General features: G+C 47.2%; 3 protein-coding genes across 6 annotated transcripts in view; 1 reads left to right on the top strand and 2 right to left on the bottom strand.

Annotated features, from left to right (window-relative positions):
• Window positions 1-10,284: 10,284 nt before the first annotated feature.
• LOC122393429 (WAP four-disulfide core domain protein 5-like) lies at window positions 10,285-13,561 on the bottom strand. Its single transcript, XM_043389425.1, has 2 exons — window positions 12,483-13,561; window positions 10,285-12,269 (listed from the first exon to the last, which is right to left on the bottom strand). Exons 1-2 carry the CDS (start codon window positions 12,544-12,546, stop codon window positions 11,824-11,826), a joined length of 510 nt encoding a protein of 169 aa, XP_043245360.1. The 5' UTR covers window positions 12,547-13,561; the 3' UTR covers window positions 10,285-11,823.
• Window positions 13,562-13,866: 305 nt separating this feature from the next.
• On the bottom strand, window positions 13,867-18,008 carry LOC122393430 (E3 ubiquitin-protein ligase PPP1R11-like). Of its 3 annotated transcripts, none has more exons than XM_043389427.1 (4): window positions 17,966-18,008; window positions 15,573-15,693; window positions 14,955-15,227; window positions 13,867-14,540 (listed from the first exon to the last, which is right to left on the bottom strand). In XM_043389427.1, the coding sequence occupies exons 3-4, from the start codon at window positions 15,084-15,086 to the stop codon at window positions 14,325-14,327; spliced, it is 348 nt and encodes a 115-aa protein (XP_043245362.1). In that variant the 5' UTR covers window positions 15,087-15,227; window positions 15,573-15,693; window positions 17,966-18,008; the 3' UTR covers window positions 13,867-14,324. The 3 variants fall into 3 exon arrangements, with proteins under 3 accessions (XP_043245362.1, XP_043245363.1, XP_043245361.1); XM_043389428.1 differs by lacking the exon at window positions 17,966-18,008 and adding an exon at window positions 16,597-16,625; XM_043389426.1 differs by lacking the exon at window positions 17,966-18,008 and adding an exon at window positions 16,305-16,568.
• A 1,565-nt stretch (window positions 18,009-19,573) lies between these two features.
• LOC122393428 (coiled-coil and C2 domain-containing protein 1-like) overlaps window positions 19,574-20,756 on the top strand; it is a 59,366-nt gene continuing 58,183 nt past the window's right edge. For both annotated transcript variants that reach the window (XM_043389423.1, XM_043389415.1), the window contains exon 1: window positions 19,574-19,641. The gene's annotated coding sequence lies outside the window, so the exon portion shown is untranslated. The remainder of the gene's footprint in view (window positions 19,642-20,756) is intronic.

Raw genomic sequence — 20,756 nt, 5'->3', positions numbered from 1 at the left:
AAATTTCAGCATCGTAGCTTCAGCGGTTTCGGAGATATTCCCGAAAAGCCTGAGGGGTGGATGAAAACAACCCCCCCCCCTGCCACTAATAGGGTTAAGATTTTTAACAATTCGGCCCTTTCTAAATCGTCGCATATATGTATGGAAAACCGATGCAAATGCTTAAGGCGTTTCTCTCTCTCTCTCTCTCTCTCTCTCTCTCTCTCTCTCTCTCTCTCTCTCTCTCTCTCTCTCTCTCTCTCTCTCTCTCTCTCTCTCTCTCTCTCTCTCTCTCTCTCTCTCTCTCTCTCTCTCTCCCCTCTCTCTCTCTCTCTCCCCCCTCTCTCTCTCCCTCTCTCTCTCTCTTTCCCTTTCTCTCTCTCTCTCTCTTTCTCTTTTTCTCTTCCTCCCCTTAGGCATCTTTCTTCAATTGCTCGTATTCCTCAAAATTGGCCGAGACCAAAAATAAAGCGTGGCATCAGTGGTTGCATAAACACATTACCAATGCGCTCTCAGCAGCATAAATGCAGAATGGTTGAGTGAAAGAATGTTGCAGAATAAAGACTACACATGATAACAAGTGAAGGTTTTTGTATTTTCATCGTGACACTGCTTCGTGAAATATTAATTATGGGGTGAACAATTGCAGCACACTGCGTGAACTAAGCGTGAGCAGCTACATAATAATTGCATCCATGATCCATACACATGGCGTCTGTGCATATGAGTAGCTATATTGGTGGGAATAAATGTGGCTGTGATGATCAATTTATAAACATCAATTACTGAATATTTTAGAAATCATTAATGTAATGATTTTTCATCCATTCTAATAAGTGGTCGGTTAACTTTAGCTTTAATTTAAGTTACGTGCTAGGTATACGGAAAGATAATTTTGAAATTAGAGATGATCGTGAAGGTTGGGGATCGACGCTTCTGACAACCGAGCAAATGCAGCTTGCAATTCTCTTCAAACTGCAGCTTCGATCATCGGACATGAGTTGCGCTGCATGCAACGGCATGGAAACAAAAAAGAAGTAAATCCCGTTGAAAAGGCATGATGATCTTATGATGAGATGCATGAAAACAGAGCATATGAGCTTTAAAAATGGGGCGTTTCCACGATCTACCTAGCATGCGACGATTCTTTTATCACGGAAAACCGATGCATATGCTTTGCAATTGCAAAGCTCCACAGTTCCAGCTGGTTTGCAATTGGAAACCTTGTACTTAACTCACATGCTTTAGGAACTCCAATGAGCTGCTGTTCTACGGGGTAAACCGGATAAGACAAAGCCTGCACGCTTGCCAGTTGTTTTCAAAGCAAACGTAAGACAAGGTTTTCTGTGTTGCTCGCTCTTCATTGTAACTCGTTTAGGCTCAACGAACGTTGCAATGACATCTCACGAGTCATACACTGCAGTGGTGTCCTGCTTTGCAAATAAAGTGTGCAAAATAAATCAGGACGGTATCTTGGATACAATGAATCAAAACTTATGGTCCCGCCAAAATGCCTTTCGTTATCAAATTGTGTTCATTTTTCGTTGTTGAAGCCTCGCCGTAGCCCGCCGGTTTACTGCTCTAGTGCTCTATATGGGGCGAGTCGTCGACTGGGAGACCATTCTGTATATTCCGGCCCATTACCTGGCATCAAACAAAATACAATATGACGGCGAAACATGAACAGGACGTTAAGTGTCTCCATGGGTATTGGGTAGTGAATTTCATTTAAGATCACCATTCTATCAATTGATGTGATGGTTTGTTCTTATTGGTAACGTGATATCACACAAACGGCACAAAATAGCGACAGCCGACAAACCAACACGCTTAAATACTACATAGTAGATGGTCGACTACTACGCATTTCAGACCCTCTGGAACAGTCCTTTTTGGCCCTTTCTCGTTACCTTTAAGCTTGATTTCAACCAAACTTTGACACAATGTGTTTCAAGGGCCTACCTAATTTTTACTAATATGGTCTTTTAACAAAATGTCAAAATGAAAGGCACTTGTCGTTGACTTGTAATGGTAAAAATTGATCGGAAAACTCTGCACCGTGGTAGAGGCTAGCATGGCGTTGCAGCGTCAGCTGTTGCGCCGCAGCTAAGCTCCGCCCACTGTGCCGCGACACCGGGACCGGTCATTCGCCGCTCGGGGTCAGAGCGGTGCGGAGCTCTGACGGACTGGAACGAGACACACGCTAACGCAGGCATCATTGCGTGAATATCGTAAATGTCGTGTCTCGCGCGGAGAGAATAAGGATAGGATGAAGAATTTAATGCAGATCGCGACGGTGTATGTATAAAACAATAAGCACTCCTAGCTACAGAATGTTATTCCCTATGCAGACTTAAAATAATCTTATTTTCAATAATTCATAGCGAGCCTCTCCGCAGCCGTTTTCCTACAGGCTATTGTGCATTTAAGGAGTAACGGGACAGAATTCACCGGACTGTCTTTGCATTCAACGGCCTTATTTAATTGAAGATATCCACATAGATACTTGTAGGTATTTCGTTTTTTTGTTTAAAAGAATATTTTTTTTGGGGGGGGGTGAAAATAATAGGTAAATCTTTCTATGACATTGCCACAATGCTTTCAGAATGTTGTTGATAGATCTTAGGCCCGAAAAACAATAAAACAGGGAAAATATAGGATGACTCAATCTGAAAATGTAGATAGGCATGCAATATCGAGAGTTCATGATCTCCCGTCCTTCACTCCCCCTTGTCAGTCTCTCGTCTATACGTTTATAGTATATTGTCTCTCGTCTATAGCCTAATCTCTATCTTCGTCACTTGTCTCTGGTCTATCGTCTTTGTCTCCTGTCTCTGCTCTAGCGGCTATATGCATATTGTTTGTTGTCCACTAGCCAACGTTTACCGTTCGTCTCATTGTCACGTCTCCTTTTCCTTTCTCTTTCTTCCTCCGTCCTTATTTGTCGTAGAACAACTTATTAAAAGTTCATGACATGCAAACAAGTGCTCCACTCCGCTGCGCTGCGTGCGCGGCCCGCACGCCGGCCGGCCGGACTGCGACTGCCGCCGACATGACCCGAGGCTGGACCGCAAGTAGGCGGAGCCAAGCCGCAGTGTGCTAGTGCGTCTCGACCAATCAGAGGGGAGACAGCGTCCAGCCTGTGTCAGCCTCTAAGCAGGGCTCTGACGACCTTAACATTATCAGTCAATGACAAGTGCCTTTATTTTTCATTTTTCGTTAAAAGACCATATTGATAAAAATTAGGTAGAGATCTCAAACCACCAATGCCAAAGTTTGGTTAAAATCAAACGCATATACAACGAGAAATAGCCGAAAAGGACTGTTCCACAGGGTCTGAAACGCATAGTAGTTAGGTTACTTATATAAGGGCACCTTGTGTCGGCCCGTGATATTCCTCAATAACAACGTTATCTTCCGCTAACTATAGCGCTGCACAGACTCTGCTCGAACGTTACATTGGCTGATGATCGGCCGGCCGTCCCTTTCACGTTATGTCCATTCCTCCATTCCTTACGCGATGTGAGAGGGACGGTCGACGAGCTGAAAAAGAAAGAAAGAAAAAATCGAACCCGACGGACGCTCCTCCAGCGCGGGAGCGCACCTCCGCCGCGCGCGCCGCGCGCCCACGCACTGGGGAAGCGTCTTCCGTCCCCTCCCGTCCCGTCCGAGAGGGCCGCGCCGCCGGCGGGGCCGCCCCGGGCGGCGGCGCGGCTGTTCGGAACACCGTCTCGCCGCTGTCCGGCGCTAGCCCGTTAACGAACATTTCACCGCCATGCCAGCGGCACGGGCTGAGGACGCCTCATCGCGCGGACGTGAGGTTTCAGTGAAGCTGACTAGTGATTATCCCCTGCGCAGTCTGAACGATCGGAAATCCCTCTCAGTTGTAAATGTATACATACCCCTTCCTCCACGTCGTCACGGCCTGCACGGCGCACAGCGGCCAGAATGGCTGTTTGTTTTCGTTCTGAATGTAAACCGTCAGCGCGACCAGCAGCCATAAGGTATAGATCCAAGAGCGCAGTTACTCTGATGAAGGTAAACGGATGAGACTTGGAATTGTAATTAACAGCTGTTCCATTCCAGTTCACCAGTCGCAGCGTATGAAATTCGATGCGCATTGCGCAGCACTTTCCGAAAAGAGCTTCAATTCGGAAAGAGCTTCAAAAAAAGTTTTTTTTTTTTAAATATCAACCTGAACGAGCTGCGAGCGTCCCGAAGTAACTAAACGTCAGAAAATACCCTATAAATAGGCATGAATGTCGAATATATGAAGGTACAGCTGCCTTATTGAATGTGTCACATGCAGATAATGGGTGATTATCTTTTTTGCACCATATGGTCTCATTGACATAACTGGCTGGTTGTTTGGTTTGCACCAACAATCGACAATCACGGTGAGGTGTCATCGACTGAGACTAAAGGCGAAAATGTGTCTGAAGTGTGCAGTCACAATGCTGCGCAGCTTGCCTCTGAACACGTCATCGGGCGTTGACACAACGACGTGGCAGCTGTGTGACAGTGACATGACAGTTTACATAATGTCGGCGCTGTCAGGCCTTCGTCCGTGCTGTCCGCCCCAGCTTAGTCAGACAACTCCGTCCCGACTATTAGCTGTTTTCACGACGGCCATCTGGTACACATTTGGTGCACATCTGGTACAGATTAGGTGCAAATTTTCATAAAATGAAGATATTTGCTGTAAAAGAAATTAGGTGCAGATTTGGTCAAATCAGGTGCATTCGCCCAATAGCCCGTCGTGAAAACGGCTATTATATCATATACTGCCCCATGCTGCCTAACGTCTGTGCTGCCAGCCCTATACCGTCAAACGCGCGCTGACACGCCGCGCTGACCCGCTGACCCGCTGACCCGCTGTGCTGACCCGCCCCGCTGACCGCCCAGCATGCCGACACGAGTTCGTAATAAGCGTGACGGAGCTCCGGGCCCACGGCCAATCGGATACGACTGACGAGCTCGCAAGTCGCAACACACTGCACTGCCGACCGAAAATATTGATTGGGAAGGTGGTATACGTAAATACGTACCTAAATTGTACTCGTACATATTACTCAAGGTGGCGTATCATTCGGTGTAAATCGGGCATATATTATTGTTTATGTGAGTGGAGTGTGACCACACTGAAAACAATTTAACCCAAGGCCCGCGAGTAAACCGGTGTTTTGCGGGTACCCCTATCCGCAACCATTTTTAACCACCCTCCCAGGAGTACAGTAAGGTCCGATTGCAGTGTAGTCGTCCCTGCTCTCAGCGGACTTGTTCGCTGACAGCGGTTATATCCGCTCAGAGCAAGTACGACTACACCGCAATGGGACCTAGCACTACTCCTGGGAGGGTGGTTAAAAATGGTTGCGGATAGGGGTACCCGTAAAACACCGGTTTACTCGCCAGCCTTGGGTTAAATTGTTTTCAGTGACAGATCACTCATCAGCCAGTGATGTCGGTAAACTTATTTATAGCTCAACTTTTAATTGAATGCGATTTGCAATATAGCTCATGCATAGGAAACTTGTTCGTTGAAAGAAAAATGACAGAATTAAATGTATCGACTGGTTTACACCTATAACCTGTTTCTGACAATGAATAGCTGGATGGGCAGACAATATCGCACAGATGTTATATAGGGGAAAGTTTTAATTCACCAGATAGAGGACTTTAATTGCTCAGGGCTTATGAAGTAGGTCGAGGACCGTCTAATGCAAATGGTCGACAGCTCGACAACGACTGAACTCAAATAATAATGCTGTACTTAGTTGACAACGGACTATTGCACCGTGACCATGCTGACCACCAACAGCGTTCAATTACCGGCGAGAAACGGTCGCAGGCGGCGGCAAGGGGGGGGGGGGTGGGGGTGGGCACCGATGCACCGTGTCCCCCTTTGATTTTGGCATTTTAACATTAGCCCTATTGGTCGTTGCATGGAAAGAATGGGACCAAAAGTCGGCAGTGCCCCCCTTAATTGAAGGTGTTCCGCCGCTACTGCGATCAGTAACAAATGCGATACCTGGAGCCGCGGGAGACGAGTGGCTAATTACCAGCTTTCTGAAGGAAGACTCGAACATATACACGTCGAACAAACATTAGGTCCTTTTTCTCTCCTTCTCTATCCCTCTCTACCTGTCGGTGAGAGGACTAATTATTAGTCAATGAATTTCTAGTTATGCGGACTGGATATAAATATGTACCCACTTGGCCACCTGCAGAAAGCCGTTTGTTTATATAGCCGTCCCTGGCTTAGGGTTAGAGCAGTCGTGCAATTACGGTTGATCGTTTAAGCTAGCCTACTCGCTATTCCATTATCGTAAAGTACTTTACAGGATAGCAAACTCCAGTTTGACCCTTGATTTTAATTTGGATTGTCCAGAAAATGCGTCGGACGGTCGGATCCTCCCAACATTTAACTGCCTTCTCGGTGTCATATTGCACTTTGTTCCATGATTTACAAGTACAGACACTTGAAGCTGCGGGGCAGCGGATGTTGAAATGCCCAAACCTCAATTTCCGCTGCCCGGAGGGAGCCAGCGAGCCTGTTTTCTACATGAGCATGCATTAACGCCATTGAGTGGAGGCCGGTTTCCACTTTATTGCACGAGGTCGGCTGGTATGGTCAGTGGCGATGGCGCTCTCCGGTGTCGGCCCTGTTTCCGTCTGTATCCTTCTGGCTGTGTGTGTTGCCGGGACAGAGGACTTTACTGTGTATGTGACCCGCTCGGTGGTGCACGCCGAGAGGCCTCTGGTCGCTCCGGTGGCCACCCCCTCGGCTGTCACCTGCGCGATGCTCTGCCGCCGCTCGGAGGGCTGTCTCAAGTGGAGTCGCCGCGCGGAGGGGCCCGCGGCGGCGCTGTGTTACCTGTGGCCGATCCACTCTGCCGACAACCCGCTGACCGCTGCTGCCGAGACGGTCCACCAGTTTATCGTTCCTCCCGGGTACGTGCTGTCTCCATCTGACCGTCGAGTTACCTATCGAGGCCACACAGCAGACACGCCGGGAGGGCATGTCCTGATCGATATGTGTCTCAAAGATGACCCCGAGTCCGTGCCGGCTTTTCCAACAAACGACGAAGAAATCCGTGGTCTCGTCAGTCTACCGTTCGACAACTATTGGACCAGCATCAATGACATACAGGAGGAAGGCGTGTTCAAGGACCTGTTCCACCAGAGGCAGATCACTATCGACCCGAAGTGGTACCAAAGCATCTACAACAACAGGTTCACGGAGCATGACAGCGACTGCGTGTTGATGTTGACTGGTCATGGCTTCATCGCCCGTGAATGTTCTAAGATCCTGAAGGGGTACGTTTGTGAGTATCGTCTGTAGAGGCAATGCCGCCAGGCCCTAGTGACTGGGAGCTCTGACATCTCGTCCCTGATGTGATAGGCAGTATAGGCACATAGGCACTGATGAGTGAGGGGGCGTGAATGCGTTCTACATGCAGCCTAACACACCTGTAAATAAATCGCTTCTGCTTTGCTCGGTCGATGTTTTGAGCATCAGAACTTAGCTTAGAGCTTGCTTAGCCTCGTTTTCGTAAAAAGCTTTCGCAGAATGCATAGTTTTCACGGTATGATAGAAAGACGAAGATCTCGTATCAGCTGAGATTTCGGTCTCGCGTGATGATCTTTGTGTCACGGGGTAGGTACATACTCGTATGACGGAATGCTGAACACATGGTATCGTTTCTGATGTCTTACATACCAGCCAGCTTTGACCTGCGTCCATAATTGAAGTGAGTCTTGCAGAGACTTCTTTTTACCATACACCAGCTATTTCTTTTCTTGTATGTATGTATGTATGTATGTATGCATTGTCGACACCAAAAGCCTTCCACATATGGCGTGGCGATTACGGAAAAAAGATCCTATTCATTGAAACGGCCTACGATTGGTGACTGGTAAACCGCCGCAACGCCGTCCTCGGCGGCCCTGCAGGAATCCAAAGGACTGGGTCTCAGAGCCTCGCAGATGTTACTAAACTAACGGTACGCGATACCTTAGAGACGGATAATCCTTACACGACTAATGCAAATTTGCTTATAATATCTGTTGCGCGTCGGCGTGTCGTACTCGTTTCATACGCAGGGTTAGCGATTATGTCCATGCATGAACTCCATCGTTCTTAACCCTATTAGTGGCAGGGGGGGGGTTGTTTTTATCCACCCCTCAGGTTTTTCGGGAATATCTCCGAAACCGCTGAAGCTACGATGCTGAAATTTTCTGACTTTTCCTAAAACTAAATTGGGCACATTCCCTGAAAATTTCAAGTTCATAACTTTACCAGGGGCGGCTCCAGAGCACTGGGAATTGGGGGTCCTATTCGTGAAGCGAGTCATTTGGGCGAAGATCACGATGCTGCACCAGTTTTACGAACAGTGAATGAAAGGTATCATGTGATAACATATACAAAGTTATTGTGCATCCTCTTTTGACACGTTTTTGCTATAATAGGCGGATCCAGGCGTCCAAAAAGGGGGGTTATTTTTTACCTCCCAACATAGGTGCCCTGACACCGCCTATGCATGACCAATACAATTTTAGTCGTTCTCTCATAAGAAAATTGTAACATAACAAGACCATTGCCACCCTTTTTAGAAACAGTACCAACAAAAACCTTATTTACTATACTTTTTGTGTACCCCCAATCTCAATGATCTGTATCCGCCTATGATTTTTGAAAATGGATATTTTTAGGATCCATGTGAATTCCTGGTTCATTCTCTATCGATCGGCAAAAGTTGCGTTAAGATTGGTTCAGAAACCTGGCCGTGATAAACAGTCTAAAATGTATCTGCAATTTGCCCGTTTTTACCCCCCTCTACCCCCCATTGACATTTTTTAATTTTTTTTTTTAGAAATGTAGATCTCGTTGAGCCAAATCGAATGCCGTTTGAATTTTGAAAATCGGCCGGTTAGATCTCGAGATATCAAGGGGGGATCGTAAACAGCCCCCCCCCCCCCTGCCACTAATATGGGGTAGCCAGGAGCCTGCCACTAATAGGGTTAAAGGTAGTGTGCCACCTTCCAATGATTTCCCATTTTATTTTTCCTAGGATAAGAAGCTTCTGTTTTTACCTAATATCGCAAAAAAAAAATCAAAAATGGGCCTAAAATAGTGCTTTTTTCGCCTAAAAGTTTATCGGTTTTTCGATATGTATAACAACTGTAGTGGGCTGACCTGCAAACAGGCGTCGGCAACAATCGCGAATGCGGCGCACATGTGACAATAAGCAAAGGTCATTACTCATTATAGAGTTACGACGTACGGGAATGAGTTATCAGCTGCATCTAATCGTAGACAACACAATGTCGAATTTAAACTGTAAGCCTGTTTTGGTATTGTTTCTTTAATTTTGCTGTCGAACATTCATTTATGGTTTGAAATATTATTTTATGCAAAATAATTGATATGAAACAGCCGTCTCTAAAGTTATGACCCCATCTCACCACATGAAAGTGGCAGAAATGACAATGATCAGCTGACGCATTTTTCTTGGCCGAAGTCAGAGCGCGCGGCCCGACGCACCACCACCGCACCACAAAGTATGAGCAGAAGCCGCGCCCAAAGCCAGGGCCCCGGTAACGTGAGGTAGCCGAGTCGGGGCAGTGTGCGCTGACCCAAGCCGGGGCCGCGGCTTTGGGCGCGGTCTACCGCATCCCCGGGCAGCCCCGGGCTATCACATGACACCGGGAGGACGCGCGGCCCCGGCTTGGGTCAGCGCACGCTGCCCCGACTCGGCTACCTCACGTTACCGGGGCCCTGGCTTTGGGCGCGGTCTACCGCACCACCTAACAGGCGTGTTCGAAACCGCAGGAAATGATGATGAACGGGTTTATCGAAACTTGATTGGATGAGCCTATTGGTAATAGCGATTTCAGTGTGTGCATTTATTGTTCATAGTGGTGTGAAATGTAGTTGGGGTACGACCGACAACCCGTCGGGGCGAATTTCGCACTGGGGTACTCAAAATTTGAAGAATTTAAGACGTTTCCATGAGTTTTGAAGGTATGGATAAGTTCTAAAAATCCGGTTCTCCTTATCTGGGCCATTAACTCCATACGGTCCAGGAAAGCTGGCACACTACCTTTAAGCATTTTAAAAGTAAATGGATTCACGTTCAAACAATTGCCAAATACCAATTCTTTGACTTGGACGGCGACGATTGACAGGGATGCATTCATTTAGTTAAACGTCTATAGTTAAACGTTCTTTTTTTCGTTGGTACTGCACCTTTGGTAGAAGTACAGCACCAAAATCGCCAAATATAACAATATAGCAACTTCAAATAGGGCTGTTGATTCAAATTTATTGACTGCGGAGGAGAACCTGCCCCAGTCTTCCATGGGACAAAGACAAATCCTGACATTCTATTAAAATCCCAGTAAACATGCCGACGTCGGCCCGACGTCGGCCGACGTCGGGGTGACGTCGGCAACTCGGCATCGGCATGCCGACGTCGGCCCGACGTCGGTCCAACCACGGCACGACGTCGGCTGGATGTCGGATATGCCCGCATGTTCCGACGTCCAGCCGAGGTCCAGCCGACGTCGGGCCGACGTCGGACCGAGATCAATTGCTGAGGTCCAGCCGACGTCGGGGCGACGTCGGACCGACACCGGCCGCTGTTTTGACCGTTAAAATAATATAAAATACATGTTTCATGTTTCATAAAGAGCTTCTGTATTCAAAATATCCTTAGGCATAGACCTCTGTACACCGTGTACAGAGGTCTATGCCTCAGGAAACTCAAATCTTCCTCCACGCCGCCACCCCCTGATCCGGACTGGACGGGAAACTTTATCCCATTTGGGATTGCCCGTAAGCCGAGCTCGCCCGTAGCCGGGTGCGGTGAGTGCTTGGGTGCTGCTCGGCCTATCCTTTGGTCAGGCTCAGCCCCGGCAACTCACCAGGGCCGGGCCCAGTTCATATAGAAAGGCCAATCGGCAAGTGTCACTTTGCTTAAGTGACACTTATCAAAGGGACACTTTGGGAAACGTTGGTGCAGGTCAAGGTGTGTAAGAGTGGCTATATGAATCCATTGTGGGGTCGCCCTTTCCAATAAGTGTCACGTAACAGCAATGGGACCAGGGACTCTACATGAACTGGACCCAGGGTGCTCGCTAAGAAGACCAATGTCTCCATCCTATGATCCTTCCGGCTCTGAAATGGTCTTGTCAGACCGAAAGGGCATAACCCAACAAAACAAACCAAATTCGTTAGCTGGCTGCGTGGTGTAATGGTTAGCGTACTAACCTCGCGTTCGTATGACACGGGGTTCGAATCCCATCGCCGGCCGATGCTTTTGGCGTGTTTTCCCAGTAAACATGCCGACGTCAGCGACTGGGGGGCTCGAATCCCGCCGCCGGTTGATATTTTTGGCGCGTTGTCCCAATAAATATGCCGACGTCGGCCCCGTCGGTCTAACGACAAACGATCTCGTCAACCTCGGCAAACGATCTCGGCCCGACGTCGGCTTGACGTCGGCTGGACTTCGGCTGGACGTCGGAACATGCGGGCATATCCGACGTCCAGCCGATGTCGGGCCGAGGTTAAACCGACGTTGGGCCGACGTCGTCATGTTTACTGGGATTGCAGTTTCCCGCATGAGCCGAATATGAAGGCATAAATAAAATGCAATTATTCATTTGGTAGATAGGTAGGTACCTATAACACAGATGGTGTAACAGAAAGAACTGCCACGGACCACACATCACAACCGGTTTCTTATTCACCCGGGTCCAGTCATCATAACACGAACTGATCAATTGGGAGCGAAAAACGGCGATCTTCTCGCCCGCCTTCTCTTCTTGTTTTCAACAAGCGGTTCAGAAGGGTTGACACGAGGACACCTGTTGATCACGGTTATAGGTGCACCTCTGCCCGGCGGGACAGGGCGTCTTACAGGCCGGCAGGCAGCTCTTGTTGCAGCCGTAGAAGCAGCACGCCCGGCCCTCCGAGCACACGGAGTTGCCGGAGCAGGAGTCCACCCGAGGTCCGCGGCAGCGCACGATAGGCCCCAGGTCATCAAACGGACACTGCAGCGCGGTACAGACGGAGCTGAGCCCGTCCTTCTGCAGTTCACACTCCTCGCCATCGGCACAGGCCGGCTGGCACACGGGGAAACAGGCGCGCGCGCACACCCGACGGCAGCAGCCCTGGCCGGCCGGACAGTCGGCGTTCGACGAGCACTTCTCGTCGATACCGGCACAGCGGACCCGCGGACCGAGACGATCTATGGGACACTGGCCGCCGCCCGCCGAGGAGCAGTACCCTATCAACAGACAGGAGAAGACGTCAGAGAGCTGAGCGGAGCCCACAGGACTCGCTTAGTTAGAAACATCTTAACTCGTCGCGGAACATCTCCCCAGATTGAGGGATACATACCTACAATACAGCTTAGCGACCCGACTAAATTACTACGGAACACTAATACTGACATTGTTCATGATTGAAAACCGTTTTGCCGTCCCTTCCCATATCTCACCTAGAGCGGGCTCGGCGAGCAGCGTGGCAAACGCCAGCAGCGCGATGACCGAACGTCCTTCCATCTCGACTCGAGCTGTCAGAATGCTGCGGTGGCGCGGGCAGCCCGCGATCGGGGGCCGACCTCGCGAGGGGAGGCACGTCACGCTACGTCCGGCCCGCGGCGCAGGACTTTCTGCTGCCCGCAGACTGCGCGACTGTTCTACAACCGCGCTACCGCGCAGTGGTGATTCAGGGCTCTGTGCAAGACCGGAATTTCTTTACGAATAGTTCAAGGTGACTGCGTTGATGGCTAGCAGAGCGTTACGTGTATTGACATCGCCTCGTTTTTTATCAGCTGCAAAGCTCGCGAACTAAAAGAGCTAGGAGAGCGATCCATAGCTCATTGAACAGCAATTAGGCACAGGATATTTGGACAGATTTGAACTCGGGTAAACTTCTCGCGTCCGGCCTGTAGAGGTATACTATACATGTAAAAATGAACGATACAACGTGTCGTCTTACTCAAATAACTTTTGCCCTGTCTTAGCTACCGATATATCTCATCACAATTGCATTCCTCACAACGCTTCACATGATGCAGGCATGAGACCTGTAAAAGTCAAACATATCTCTGGTCAAGGTCATAACCAGAACCATGAGACCAGCTCGGAGGATGTCATACCATCACAATCCCCACATTCCCACGGCCTACAGTACCACCATCCATGTCGTCAATGTCACAAATTAGCGTCTCATTATTATTCATATCCGTCACCGCACACAGAGCATCCTGCCAGGCAATAATTGAATTTGGCTGGTCTATTATGCATGTGGATTAGCATTATAAATGCGAAGCATCGGCATGACTTGCCGGTTTGGTTGAGCTGTCAGCTCTGCTATTCACATTTAGGGAGTTACGTAAGCTAAATAATGTTGCATTAGTTCAACGAAGGGAGGCATTTGAACAACGGGCTGATGGAGATCTTATTATTGATATTTGACTTTTTGCCAAACATCACGCAAAAGACATATGCAGATTGAACAAGAGCACACTTTGGGGTTCAGCGGGTTACCCCAACCCACGCAAGTTGACCAATGATTCATGGCACTATTTCCAACGTAAGTCCATTCCTTGAAATTCGTCGGTGTAGGGTACCTTCTTCTTCTGATACCTAGGCCCGAAGCACGAAAGTTCAGCACATATGTCACCGATACGGCCAGTTTCATAAAAAAAACTGTAGTTTTAAATCAGCCAACAGTCGCATTTTTTTAAGATGCATTAAAATCGAAAATTTTCACGTTCAAGTCATTCGTCATGACATCCGCCGATACAAAAGTGACAAATATTGTACCTAGCAACAGGCTGTACCATTACTGCCTATCAAAAATGAGAAAAATGGCTTGTGTCATGATCAATCTCTGTATTACATTTTATCGTCGTTCATTTCATATCATATAGGTGGTTTCCAAAACATAATTTTTACACCAAGCGGATACATCGTTAGCTAAAACACGCGTGGGGCATCTAGCCACATATCCTTCATGGAAGAAACTTGTTCAGCGGACAGCGAATCCACCAAGCCACCGCTGAATGACCCGGGCATTGAGGCGACGCTTTACATCGGCGCATGCACTCGCAACAAACGTGACAGATCAAAAACTAACGGGGAACGCGCGTTAGTACACATCAACACGGGTGCCCAACTCGTTCACCTACATGGCGTCGGCATCTCGGAACTATGCATCAGTATCCAAACAAGGATTAGCAGCGGTGGCATAAGTAGAGGGACCTGTTCCGGCCGATGTCAACCGAAACTGTCCATCACACAATCGAACCGTCCTACCACGGAGTAAGGAGCCCTCAGCCAGAGCCCTGAGCCTGCGGCGTGCCCGACGACTGTCCGGCGTCGCTGCTGGCGGGCTGCTTGTGCTGCCGGTGGCCGATACAGGCCTTACACTCGTCCTCCTCATCCGAGCTACTCTCCCCGAACGGCTTCGGCTTCCGGTACACGCAGCAGCACTTGGACTTTTTCTTGTTCATGTGTTCGTTGTCGATTGTGCCAGATTGCCAGCCCACCTGCGGAACGCAGCACCGCGTGACTTAGGAGCGAGTCGTAGCCAATACTACTTTACTACTCAGTCGTAGCCTCACATTTGCAAGAAGAAAGGATTAAGATAAAAATGTTACATAATCAGCGAAAACGATTACTGGAATCATGAAATGCGTTATGGTTAAGGCTTTACACCGTAACAAGCTAAAGTAATGCTGTTATAAAGGTAGGGTCGTAGGGTCGACTATTTTTTATTCCCTAGGGCTAAGGTCAGGATCTAGCGCGTTCCTGGTTCATAACGCATGCTGAGAGATACAGTAAACCTGGCAAATCATCCTCGGTAATGCAACAAGCGATAACTACTTCTAGATGCTTCACCCACAGCGGAATCACCGCATGCGACAATGGGCACCGTTCCCCGCCCCGGTGGGGCCACTGACCCTGCGGGGGTTGTTGGGCCGGACCAGGCGCAGGTGGAGGGTCGGCTGGCCCGTCTCGGCGGGCTCGGCCGGCACCGTCACTGTCTCCGTGGCCACCACAGTCTCCCCCTCGACAGGCGCCGGCTGAGACATGGCTCACACACGAGGCTACGGTCACCGCTACGGGGTCACGTCAACTACCCGCCTCCTGAGACTGATGACTGCACAAGGGTGAGGTGATCACTTCCTTTCAATCACCAGAGGGCCAGGCTCGAACATGTTCTGAATCACCACCTGCGAAAACAGGCATTGAGTCAAACACAAATATAAGGTGGAAGAAAGTACCTATTCATTCACCCCTGCTTTGCTTGGATGACATTAACATGTTGATCAGGTAATCATTCAAGGAACCTTAGGTCAAATAATGCTATCAACTTATACAATTTACAATTTTACTAATACAATTTTGGGACATTGATGCAAGGCATATGCAGGTGAAGTATTGCAGGCACATAGTTGCATCTGATCATTCATGAACTGCAGAAAAATCTTTGCCACATTTCACCTGATTTGAACTTTATAAAACTGGGTTAACCTACAATGCTATTATTTCCATAAAAAAGATGCATAAGCAATTACCTGTCTCTTCAAGACTTCCAGGAGATTCGTTGCCCTGTCCTGCTCTGCTTTGACCTTAGCTGGATCCTGTAGTACCCTGCCTTCGCGGAATCCGTCTTTGATGCGACGTAGAAAATATGACCTGTGTGTATGACAATAATTATCCAGTGTAACTACACACATAAAACATCAATGTAACTATTTGATGCTGGAAAACACACAAAATCATGTTAACACTTTGATAGAATGATAAAATTGAGGAAACTGCAAAAAGTAAGCTAACAAGTAAATGCAATCCTGAAAGTGTAGATAGTTGATATGGGCATAATGCAGCAGTGCTTGAGTTGGAGTCCTGGTGAGCGGCGATCATGTTTGCCCAACAAGACGCCATCCCCAGCTGTACTTAAAGAATGGGGTGGTTTCTCAATATTGCTGTAACCTAGGGGAATTGGAATGGGATAGAGCAAGGATAGAGAAAGAGGAGGAATAGAGACCCTCCAGAAATTGGGCGCCATAGTCTGAGTCTGTTGGGCGGAAGACGAATAAACACATTCCAAATCTCCAATATACATGTCTGACTAGTGTCATGGTCATCCTATACAACACATATTTTCCCAACCTGCCCTCCTAGACAAAAAACCCTAAACCTATAACCTGTATTTTCCAAGAAGCACATTAACATCGACCAACATAAATTGGATAAAAGCGATCGTTCATTTCAGAAGCTTACGCCAGGAGAATTTATGACAATACCTGAAATTGTAAGAAGAAAACTTGGCACTTTCTCTCAGCAAGCTTCGATAAAGCGAAAGAATTTGCAACTTCGACATCGAAAACGCCATTTCAACATTGATATCACTATTGCATACTCATGGTGAAGAAATTGCGTAAGGCCTCTAGAATCTTATAGTCGGCAGATCACATGGTAGCGGCATAAATAAATATTTTTTAGCAAGATTTTTTGTTACATTAACTGAATTAAAAAAAAAAAAATTTAAAACATTAAATTTTTAATGACTAAAAATATTTAATTAAATCAAAATACCTTGAAAGCTGTTGAATATTTTCCTGAAGGACGCGTGTATATCACACCACGGTGAGATTTACATAATGCATCGCACTGTAGTGTAAACCTCACCCGGGTGTGATTTACACAATACACTACTCCTGTGTATATCACACCACGCGGAGTGTGATTTACACAGTGGACCGGCAATGCGTAAATCACACCGGGGTGTGATATACACAATGTGCTCCTAGTGTGTAAATCACACCCGGGTGTCAGACCACGCAGCACCTGGGTGTGATTTACACAGTAGGCCCGGCAAATGCGTAAATCACACCGTGGTGTGATATACACAATGTGCTCCTAGTGTGTAAATCACACCTGGGTGTCAAACCACGCAGCACCTGGGTGTGATTTACACAGTAGGCCTAGCCAATGTGTAAATCTCACCAGGGTGTGATATACACTGTGTACTCGGTAGTGGGTAAATCACACCTGGGTGTCAAACCACGCAGCACCTGGGTGAGATTTACACAGTAGGCACGGTAACAAGACACTTAACCAAACCTTAGACCTGACCTGACCTAACCTAACCTAACCTAACCTAACCTAACCTAACCTAACCTAACCTAACCTAACCTAACCTGACCTACTGATTTTTGCCTACCCGTGGATGAGGAAGAAGGTACTCGCATGAAGAGATTGCAAGCAATGGTAAGTCAAATATTTTTAGGTTAAGTGGTTGTGCATCAGGCTTCAGGCCTTCGGCCTGAAGCCAGATACACAACCACTTAACCTAAAAATATTTGACTTACCATTGCCTGTAATCTCTCCTAAGGCATTGCCTTCGGCACTGCACCGCTTCGCCACGAGCATTCAGACGTCGCTTTCCATATTGTATTGGTGCTTTTAAACTTGTCGGTCGGCAGCGAACCCACCGCTACCAAGGAAAAGCGAAAATGCGGGAAAAAGCGCCCGCGCCGACGGGACTCGAACCCGCAACATTCGTATCACGGTGCAAGCACCTTCACCACTAGGCCATGCGGTCAGCTGATTCCGAGAGAGAGGACGCCCGGAATCCCGCCGGAATATTCGTAGTGCTTAGTCTGATCTGACCAATGGGCGAGCAGAGTCACTGCTCTGACCAATGGACGTTCAGCGTTGCTATGACGTCACATCGTGGTGAGATATACACACAGCTGCCCTCTCTGTTATCGGGGTTACATGAGCACAGTAAATACGTATTTAGCCGCTAATTCGAATTAGGAACGCATTACCGACTCATGTAGCCACCTGCTAGTACGAATCGGCGATCCGATCCGCGGTTACATGAGCAAAGCAAATACGTATCACGATCGGATTCACCGCTAATGCGAATCAGGAGCGTACTACCGACTCATGTATCCACCTGCTAATACGAATCGGCGGTCCGAACAAAATCCGCAGAGAAAGAGGCTTAGAAGCGAATAGGACCAAGATACGTATTACAGGAACTATTTCTTTCCAAAAAGTTACATTAAAATGCAAAATAATAGTTATTTTATTCATTTGCTTCTTTTGAAATAATAATTTAAAAAATATGTCGGTATTTTGTCAATAAATATAGTGAAAACCAAAAAGAAAATATCAAAGTACTTTCAGTTGAAACATTTTTCTGACAGCACTACAGACGAATCAAGAGAGGCAAGTGCTCAATGAGTCAAAACAAGACAACTTTATGTTTAACTTTTTTTTGTTAAGTTAATTGAGAATGTTAAGAGCAGATTAAATGCAAAAAAGACATAAGATATCAAGTTTTTAATTCAGTCACCTCTATTGCTACGGAAGTGCGCCACATTTGTATGCTATTCCGTTTGTAATGCGCATCGGGCCGAGAGCCAAACTAGATCCGTTTGACGTCACTGATACGAATTTGCTCATGTAGTCGGTGCACTGAATGCGTTCTTGGGGAGCTGATGCGAATTAGCGTAGTGCGTATTTGGAACGGATCGCTCATGTAACCGAGGTATTCGATTCGGGCCGTATTTCACAAGAACTATTCTTTGCTGACTGGAAGCGTCAAAATGCAAAATACTAAGCATTTTTTTATTGGCTGCCTCGTAGAAAATAGCAAAAAAAATGTTGGCATTTTGGTTTAGTCTTTGCATGTGAAATAAAATGAATGAAATATTTTGATAGATAATTTTTTTCTGACCACCCTGCTGTCGCTGTATGGCGAATCAGTGCCCACTGACTTAAAACAAGAAAACTTTGTTTTCATTTTTTGATTTCATGTTAATTTTAAATGTTTTTGAGCCTATCAAATGATAAAAGTATTTAAAATTTAGTTCAGTCGTCCCGGTAAATGCCGCAACTGCGCCATGACTGTACGCTAATCCTATTCCGTTTGTGATGCGAATTACCGGCCGTCGAGGAGTCAGCCCGGGTGAGCCAAACAAGATCCGTTTGACGTAGATAAAACGAATTAGTCTCATGTAACCGGTGCCGTAGATACGTTTGTGGGGAGCTGATGCGCATTAGCGTAGTGCGTATTTGGAACGGATCGCTCATGTAACCCCGGTATGTGTATTCCTCACCCGGGTGTGATTTACACTACGTAGTAGATTTTGTGTATATCACACCGGGGTGCGTATTTACAAATTGCAACCGAGCTCCGCCGTAGGGTATTTTATTTCCGCCGTAGTGTATTTCACTTGGGGGATTTTCTACCATACATTTGCCTGAGCTCAGGGTAATTACAATTTGTCGGCGACGTTAAAAAATGATGCACCTTTTTTCGCAGTATAGGATATCGCATGTGCATATTTCTGCCTTTTTGGGTGCGCTTTATCGGTTTTTCGTGAGTAACTCGCGTAAAAACCGTCCGATCGCGACGAAACTTTCAATGCCCCCGATTTTATCAATTTTACACCTACCCTGACCCAAATGACCTTTGACCTGTGACCTATTTCTCGAGACCATGTTTGGCCCGAATCGCGATTCGGCGTATGTCGGCTCGCATTAGCCGCGCGGTTGCAGTCTTCACGTGGTTTCAAGCGTTGAAACATGTGATATGATGCAGCGATGCTGGTCCCATGCATTAGGGTGGGTGTCAAGGTCACCTGAAGGTCAGGTCAGCTCAATGACCTTTGATGACCTCGGTTCCTTTTTCGAGTTTTACATGTTTGTAGGCTAGTTTTTGGAGCTGATTTCGAATTTAGCAACCATTTGAACATAACAGGGGGTGTAACGAAATTATCCGAACACCTTTCTTCCCGCTGTAATTAAAAAGCAAAAAAATCTGGTACTTTTTCTTTTAACTGAGCTTGTAGCCACCTTTCATAAAAACACAGTGATGAATGTTCTGGAGCATTTCAGCCAATGGATTCTCCAGCACACTGGCTTTGATGCGGACCAACGCCGTCTAAACCTGTGCCTGCGGTTGAGCAGTGCTTATGGCGGGTGGCTCTTCATACACCTCCTGCTGAACAAGAGCCCACGCCCCACAGGTTTTCGATTGAATAGGGATCGCGACTTTTTCCAGGTCATAAGCGTTAGCCCAGAATGATTGAAGGTTCTATCGGCATCACTTCCCGTTCTTTTAGGGACTTTTAAGTAGCGCGCCGCCCCGCATGAAGACAGTGTGGCTTGAATCAGGCATCAGTGCGCGTTCAGAAACCGTGCCCTCCTATGCCGTCTGGTTGAGCGCCTCCAATCATATGCTCCTACACCTTCCCTGGAAAAGCTCCACCCTTGCCTATGGGGCAAAATATAAGGGACAAAAACACAAAACAAGACAGATATAAACAAAGCAAAATTAACTCATTACCTAATGAAATTTAGGCTGGAGCAAAAACATAGGTAATAGGTATCTATGTCAAATTAGAATGAAAGATTAAAATCAACCTGACCAGGCCTTACGGTCTGACCTGGTCCTAACCACCTTACTTCGCCTAACTTAACCCAATTCAACCTAGCCTACCACAACACCTGCAGAGGTACCTTCCTGGAAAAATGACGCCCAGGGAGGTGACTGTCCAACTTATTGGAATAGGTACTACCATGATTGCTTGTCAAAATGTGTGTCATCATGCTCTTGTTTGACAAGTGATGTATAATAAATGTGATATTCAATAATTATCTCCTGACTGCTGACTGTTGAGTGATCAAAAAATTCAAATAATCAGGGTACAATGCTTTGCATAGTGCACACTAATGTT

The sequence above is a fragment of the Amphibalanus amphitrite genome, unplaced genomic scaffold (genome assembly GCF_019059575.1).
Source record: "Amphibalanus amphitrite isolate SeventyFive unplaced genomic scaffold, NRLGWU_Aamphi_draft 000535F_arrow, whole genome shotgun sequence".
Classification (NCBI taxonomy): Eukaryota; Metazoa; Arthropoda; class Thecostraca; order Balanomorpha; family Balanidae; genus Amphibalanus; species Amphibalanus amphitrite.
Note: the sequence above shows the minus strand (reverse complement) of the source record. Positions and strands in the feature narration are given on the sequence as shown.

Bases quoted from the DNA above. Each gene is read 5' to 3' on its own strand.
- LOC122393429 (XM_043389425.1), bottom strand. From the start codon at position 12,546: ATGGAAGGACGTTCGGTCATCGCGCTGCTGGCGTTTGCCACGCTGCTC. The intron at 12,270-12,482 runs GTGAGATATGGG...GTCTGTTGATAG, and splicing joins GCTCGCCGAGCCCGCTCTAG to GGTACTGCTCCTCGGCGGGC.
- LOC122393430 (XM_043389427.1), bottom strand. From the start codon at position 15,086: ATGTCTCAGCCGGCGCCTGTCGAGGGGGAGACTGTGGTGGCCACGGAG. The intron at 14,541-14,954 runs GTCAGTGGCCCC...TGCGTTCCGCAG, and splicing joins GGCCCAACAACCCCCGCAGG to GTGGGCTGGCAATCTGGCAC.